Here is a 7,636-nt window from a genome sequence, read left to right as displayed (position 1 = left end):
AGAAGAAAATGTTAGTGGGGCAGAGTTAGTCAGGGTTGAATAGCATCTACATCTTCCCAAATCAATCAGCGCTCCTTACCTCCTTCCCTTCTACTCTGATCCATCTCTGGGTGGGACCAATTTTCCTATCACCACCTCAGGCCCAGAGTGTCCAGAAGATGTGAGATGCCCAGATAGACAAGCTGCAATGCCCACCCTTCATATACTCATGACCAGAGGTGTTAGGCACCATGGATAGCTCCTGGCTGGCCAGAACACCACCTACAACCTTCCTGCAGCTTAACTCTGAGTCTCCCGGACAAAGTCTCGTTCTGTCACTTCACGTACCATAAGGAATGAAAGGTCGGTCACTGGGAGGGTGCAGGATGAAGTGCTTTTCCCCAGATACCACACAGTAGAGGTTCTCATAGTGGTCCTTGTGTACTACAAAACACAGGAAAGCATTGTGGGGAAAGGGGGTAGAGTCAGAAAGGAGGCCTCAGAAGAGAAAAGATGGGTCCATTTTGACTTCCTGCATAGGCTCTGCCCTGGGAGAAGACAGACACACAATATTCAGGTTCTGGTCCCACCTTAAAAGCCCCATTCTCTGGCAGCCATAGACTCAGATCAGATTTTTTAAGGTAAAGCCAAGAGGGTACAGGACATATAACTCACATTTAGATATTGTTTTTAAAGGAAGGCTATCAACAAACAAGATACTTGGGACATATGAAGTATGTTAAAAAGCTGGAAGTGAAGGACAATCAGAGCAGGATCACAAGTATACACATGTTATATCCTTCAATTAAATTCAAGACACTTTATTAAATGCCTATTACGAGGCACTGTGCTAGATGCTGGTAGCACAAAACCAAAAGTGAAACAGCTCCTGTCCTTAAGGAGCTTAAAATTTACTGAGGTGGGGGAGGGCAGGAGAAGGGGGCTTCTTCTTTCCTTTTTTAATTTTGATTTTATTTTTAATTTATAAAATAATACAAGTCTTTTCATAACAGTAGCAAAATTTTTAAAAGGTGACTGCACACCAAACTGCAAATCTATTATGTACAACTTGCTATTCCTTTTAAATATATAATAAAGTTATCGTGTAAATTTCTTTTTTTTCCTCCCCTTCCCCCTACTCTAGATATGGCTATCATTAGACACAAATATGTATATACATGTAAAATCATTTCATACATACTTCTATTTATCATTTCTTTCTCTGGATGCAGATGGTGTCTTTCTTTATATGTCCTTTATAGTTAATTTGGGTATTTGTAACAATCAAAATAACTCATTCACTCAAAGTTGTTCTTAAAACAATATAGCTGTTACTATATACAATATTCTCTTGATTCTGCACATTTCATTCTTTATTATTTCATGCAAGTCTATCTACGTTTTCCTAAGATCATTGAGCTCATCATTTCTTATAGCACAGTACTATTTCATCATGATCATATACCAAAATTTACTCAGTCATTCCCCAATTGATGGGTATCCCCACAATTTCCAGTTTGTTGCCACCACAAAGAGAGCTGCTATAGATATTTCAGAACATATAGGTTCTTTTCCTTTTTCCCTAATCATCTTTGGAAATAGATCTAGTAGTGGTATTGCTGGATCAAAGGGTATAGGCAATTTAATAACTCTTTGGGCATAATTCCAGATTGCTCTCCAAAATGGTTGGATCAGTTCACAATTCCACCAACAAGGAATTAGTATCCCAATTTTTCCACATCCCCCTCCAACATTTGTCAATTTCCCCTTTAATCATTTAGCTAATCTAATAGGAGTAAAATAATATCTCAAGGGTGTTTTAACCTATATTTCTCTAATCAATAATGATTTAGAGCATCTTTTCATCTGACTATAAATTGTTTTTATTTCTTCATTGGAAAACTTCCTGTTCCTATCTTTGACCATTCATCAATTGGGGAATGATCTGGATTCTTATAGATTTTACAAAGTTCTTCACATATTTGAGATATGAGACCTTTATCTGAGAAAATGTATAAAATTTTCCCCCTAATTTTCTGCTTTCTTTCTGATCTTAGCTACATTTGCTTTATTTGTACAAAACCTTTTTAATGTAGTCAAAATTATCCATTTTACACCTCACTTTGCTCTCTATCTCTTGTTTATTCACAAATTGTTCACCTATTCACAACTCTCATAAGTAATATGTTCCATGTTTTTCAAATTTTCTTATAATATTTCTCTTTATATCTAGGTAACGTATTTGATCTTATCTTGGTAAATGGTGTAAGATATACCCAATTTCTGCCATCCCATTTTTCAGATCTCCCAATAATTTTTACCAAATAATGAATTCTTATCCCAAAATCTTATCTTTACAATTGTCAAATACGAGGTTACTATATTTATTTGCTGCTGCAAATTATGTGTCTAGTCTGTCCCATTGATCTACCTATTTCTTAGCCAGTACTGGATAGTTTTGATACTGGATAGCCTTATGATACAGTTCAGGTCTGGTCACGCTAAACATCTTTCCTTTACATTAAAAAAAAATTATTTCCTTTGATATTCTTGCCTTTTCATTCCTCCAAAACAATTTTGTTATTTTCTAATTCAGTAAAATAATGTTTTGGTAATTTAATTGGGATGGCATTGAGTATATAAATTAGTTTAGGTAAAGTTGTCATTTTTATTATATTGGCCCTGACTTCTCATGAACAATTAATATTTCTTCATTTATTTAAATCTGGTTTTATTTATATAAAAAGTTTTTTTATAATTTTGTTCCTGGATATGTTTTGGCAGGTATACTCCCGGGTATTTTATATTGTCTATAGTTATTTAAAATGGGGTATCTTTTATTATCTCTTCTCGCAGAGTTCTGTTTGTGCTATATAAGAATGTTGATGATGTAGGTAGATTTACTCTATGCTAAAATTATTGTTTCAACTAACTTTTCAATTGAGTCTTTGTGATTTTCCAAGCATATCATCATATTGTTTGCAAAAAGAGATCATTTTATTACCTCATTCCCTATTCTGATTTCTTCTATTTCTTTTCCTTCTCTTATTGCTATTGCTAGGATTTCCAATACAATATTGAATAATATTGGTGATAGTAGGCATCCTTGTTTCACATCTGATCTTACTGGGAAGGCTTCTAGCTCATCCCCATTACAAATAATGCTTGCCGATGACATTAGATAAATGTTTTTTATCGATTTAAGGAAAAATCCATTTATACCTTTACTTTCAAGTGTTTTTAAATGTGCTGTACTATATCAAAAGCTTTTCCTACATCTATTGATATAACCATGATTTTTTAAACTTTTATTATTGATATAATCAATTATGTTAATAGTTTTCTTTATATTAAAACCATCCTTGCATTCCTGGTATAAGTCCCATTTTGTCACAATGTATAAGCTTTGTAATATATTGTTGTAATCTTTTAGCTAGTATTTTAGCTAGTAATCTTTTGCCTATTATTCTCAATAATTTTATTTAATATTTATTTAACAATAAATATTTAATATTGAAATTAGTTGATCTTTAAAATGTGTGACAGGATTCACTTTTTTCTTTTCAAGGAATCACAGGATCTTAGCATCAGAAGGACGTAGAGTCAGAAGACTTTGCTTCTCAGGAAGGACTACCTTCCTACCCAGACAGACCTATTTCTAATTATATTCATATGAACTCTTCAGAAAGGTTTTATAATGAGTGCATGGTCTACCATGACCCGTTTCCAGCTCATTTTCTGTGCATATCTTCACTATCTAGCATAAATCTCCAATTCACTCAACAGGTCTTTATAGTGGGCCTTCTGTCTGGTCCATGCTTTGCCAGATGCTACGGAGGATACAAATGAGCATAAGAGAGGTTCCTCCAGAGTTCACAATCTCATTGAGAAGACTTGTTCACACATGAAGCACAAGGAGGCATGTGATGAGGTACAATGATGGGCTAAGTGGGGGTAGTGTGTGATCTTATCAAGGCCCTTCACCCCTCTGGGTCGCAGGCTCCTCATGCATAAAATGAGGCGGCTGGACAGGATGATCTCTTTATCCAGACCCTTACAGCTTCTCTCAACACCTGTCTCACCCTGCTCCACCACCAGCCCAACCGTAAAAACAAGGACCATGTCAGAAAAGATAAAACAGGCGATTAGCTGAGAGCTATGTCTGTCTTTGAATAGTGTTTTATGGAGGAGGGATTAGACCTATTTTGTTTGGCCTCACAGATCACAGTGAGGAGCAGTGGGTAGGAATGACAAAGACTTAGATTTAGGTGAGTCCAACCTCCCCACCAGAATCTGATCTCCTTCCCGCTCTGGCCTCAGTTTCTCCCCTCATTGGCCACTCACTCCCAGACTCTCCTGGTACTCACACGATGTCACTGCTGCTTCTTCCCCGAGCCAGAAGTTCACAGCATCAGGCATCTTCCCTAGACAGACGTTAGAAATATATACATTTATTAAGTGTTTACCATGTGCGGGGCACAGTGCTGAGTTCCAGAGATATTAATACAAGCCAAAAAGGCAGTTCTCGTCTTCAAACAGTTCTAACTGGAAATCCAGAGGGAAAAAGAACATGAATACCGACTCCCTCCACTCCCTGACAAAGGCAATTGTGGGAATCACTCCCAAAGAAGAGAGGTATAGGTATGACCATGCACAACGTGGGCTGAGACAGCAGATGAGGGTAGGATAAGAGTCGGAGTGAGTGGACAGTCTGGGTGGAGAAAGAGGCCCGGGCACTGGAACTGGGGACAGCAGAAAGAGCTAACAATCCAATAAGGACCTTTATACAGAAGGACCTTATACAGAAGAACCTTATAGATCACAAGAGGGCCAGGGAACTTAAGCCTCTAATAAGGAGGGATACGAGTGGGCAGTCATTGCTCAGACCAGACTTTATAAGACCAAGAAGGCAGAGGACATAAAAAGTCAAATTTATATACTACTTTGTATTTGCCAAGCACTTCCTTCACCACGGCCTTCAGGTATATAGGGAAAGTATGATTATTCTCATTTTATACATGAGGAAACTGAGGCTCAGAGGTTAAATAACCTGCCCAGGTCACATAGTTAGGAAGCATCAGAGCTAGGACCCGAACCTCAGTCTTCCAAATTCAGTCCTACTTCTACTCTACCCCCACTGTCTCTCCACCAAGTCATGGAGATAGCAGGGAATGGTGGAAATAGTGCTGGGTTTGGAGTTAGAGTGCCTAGGTCCAAATCCCAGCTCTGTTGCTTATTACCTGTATAACCTTGGGTAAACCTGGGCCTCAGTTTCCTCATCTATAAGATGGAATAAGTGGCCTGGAAGGTCCTTTCCATCTTTAAATCCTACCATTTCTAAAAGGTAGAATGTCTTCCAAGAGGCATCAGCATCTAACACTGAGAGATTTACCCCTGGGAGGCTACTACTTAGGGAGCTAAGTAATGAATAAAGGGCTGGGATCCTGGACATCTGAGTTCTAATCATGGTTCTACTTTGTTCTCCAGTTGCTCCTTCCTTCTCCCTAGATATCCCCAAACCCCTCCACTACCTCAACTTACCCAGAGCTTCACTAGCCCAGGGCACATGGGATTCAGCATCAAGCAGCAGCTGGGGCAACTCATGGGAGAGGTTAGAACATTGCTTCTGCACATAGAGCACCCCAGGGTGATAGGCCTTGCCCTCCAACACATCGATCACCGCACTCAGAGGCAGCCGCCGCTCTGCAGGCATCACAAACCGGTTCCCACACACTGCATCTGCATACCCATCTGGCGTCACAGCGACACTCACCTCCGTGCTGCCCACTTCATCCCTGCAGGGAATGGACAGTCAGTCTGTGGGCCACACAGCTCAGACTTCCTGACACCTGGTGGAACAGTGACCCCACCCCATTCCAAAAAAGGGCAGCTCCCACCTGAAGTAGGATAATGTCCACTTCTTTAGGGCAGGCCAGTGATGCAGGGCATTATGGATGATGCAGGGCCTGTTGGGACACACCCAGTCTCTGTAGAATTGGAGAGGAGTCGGGGGCCCTTCCAGGTGTGGCACAGTAAACGGCACGCTGAGCTCTGAGGATAGACAAGGGCTAAGACGTCTGGGGTCAGGGACTCTGACTTTATTTACTAGGAGAGAAGGGGAATTAGGAGTATTACCTTGTGTGGTCTGTACTGTATTCCCCAGACCACCTGTCCTGAATACCCAAGAGGCCCTACCCTGGCTTGAACATGAAGAAAGGGAGGCAAATCAGGGGTAAAGAACACATGAATAGATCTGTTCAAGGAATCAAGAGGATCATTTGTATTCTGGGGCCACCACCCAGTTGGTCTACAACCCAAAGACAGCTAGGTGGCACAGTGGACAGAACACTGGATCTGGAGTCAGGAAGACCTGAGTTCAAATATGCCCCCACTTATTGTGTGACCTTGGGCAAGTCACTTAACCTGTTTGCCTCAGTCTCCTCAACTGTAAAATGGGGATAATAATAGTACCCAACCCACAGGGTTGTTGTGAGGATCAAATGAGATATTTGTAAAATGCCTTGTACAGTGCCTGCTTCATAGTAGGTGCTAAATAATGTTTATTCTCTCCTTCCCTCCCTCCCTCTTTAAGGCTTTGCATAGATTTAGTCATACGTGCTGGCCTCAGTTCTCTCTATCCCAGTCTGGCAGAGTGTCCCAGCTCATCAGGACTGAGCTCAGTGGCCAATGCAGTGTTGAGAGCCTTGAGACGAATAACTGCTCACACTGATATAGAATTTTAAGGTTTGCATAGCATTTTACAAACCATTTTATTTTATTTTTTTATTTTTTGCTTTTTGGAGGGCAATTGGGTTAAGTGACTTGTCCAAGGTCACATGGCTAGTTAAGTGTTAAGTGTCTGAGGTCATATTTGAACTCAGGTCCTCCTGACTCCAGGGCTGGTGCTCTATTCACTGTGCCATCTAGCTGCCCCTTTTTTATTTTTTAATTTTTTTTACAAAGCATTTTAAACACATTTGTCTCCTCAGAATCCCACAACCACTTTGTGAGGTAAGTGCTGCTACCATCTCCCAGTTTTAAAGATGAGGAAACAGAATCTTAAGAGAGGCTAACTGACTTGCCCAGCTAGTCTGTAACTGAGCAGGGATTCAAACACAGGTCTTGCTGGCTCCAAGCCTTGTGAGTTATTAACTAGGCTATGTGGGTGCATTTATTGTGGATTCCATCAATGTACCAGTATTGTGCTAAGTGCTTTGGAGACATTAAAGAACCATTAGAGAACAGGCCTTAACACACAAGGAGCTGGGTGGGGTAGATGGAGAGCGTGGGGATAAGCCACACACAAGACAATAATAACCAGAAAATAATTTAGCCGCCAAAGCTATTAAATCATTCTTACCCTCTGACTCTGCAATATCACAAGCCTGTACAAAAATCAGATCAACAAGGTGATCAATAAATAAAGTAAGGCATGTATTCAGGGCCAAAGAATTGCAATTCAGAAAAACCACACTGTCTTACTCAGACAGGGAAGTTCAATGAGCAGAGTTACAAACAGGGGTTACATACACTCAGAAGGAGAAGAACTAGGCAGATAGATGGAACAGTGATTCACAAGGTAAAATTATTGCAGGAGGGTGATGGCACTTTCCTTGAAAAAACACAGGATCAGGTTTAAGCCTCTTCTAGCCAACAG

At 40.2% G+C, this 7,636-nt stretch overlaps 1 protein-coding gene across 4 annotated transcripts in view; it reads right to left on the bottom strand.

The window, feature by feature from the left end:
• Positions 1-298: 298 nt before the first annotated feature.
• The window catches only part of JMJD7 (jumonji domain containing 7), a 101,832-nt gene continuing 94,494 nt past the window's right edge, over positions 299-7,636 (bottom strand). For 2 of the 4 annotated variants that reach the window (XM_069105813.1, XM_069105811.1), the window contains 4 exons: positions 5,877-6,030; positions 5,521-5,774; positions 4,347-4,403; positions 300-423 (listed from right to left, as the gene is read on the bottom strand). In XM_069105813.1, coding sequence (XP_068961914.1) covers positions 320-423; positions 4,347-4,403; positions 5,521-5,774; positions 5,877-6,030 — 569 coding nt within the window. In that variant the 3' untranslated portion in view covers positions 300-319. Of the gene's footprint in view, positions 424-4,346; positions 4,404-5,520; positions 5,775-5,876; positions 6,085-7,636 lie in introns of all 4 variants that reach the window. The other 2 variants (XM_069105812.1, XM_069105810.1) reach the window with 2 other exon arrangements.

Source organism: Petaurus breviceps, unplaced genomic scaffold, assembly GCF_028583685.1.
Source record: "Petaurus breviceps papuanus isolate PSGF00001 unplaced genomic scaffold, PetGlider_PUasm1.0 77, whole genome shotgun sequence".
NCBI lineage: Eukaryota > Metazoa > Chordata > Mammalia > Diprotodontia > Petauridae > Petaurus > Petaurus breviceps.
This window is presented reverse-complemented; position numbering and strand designations above follow the sequence as displayed.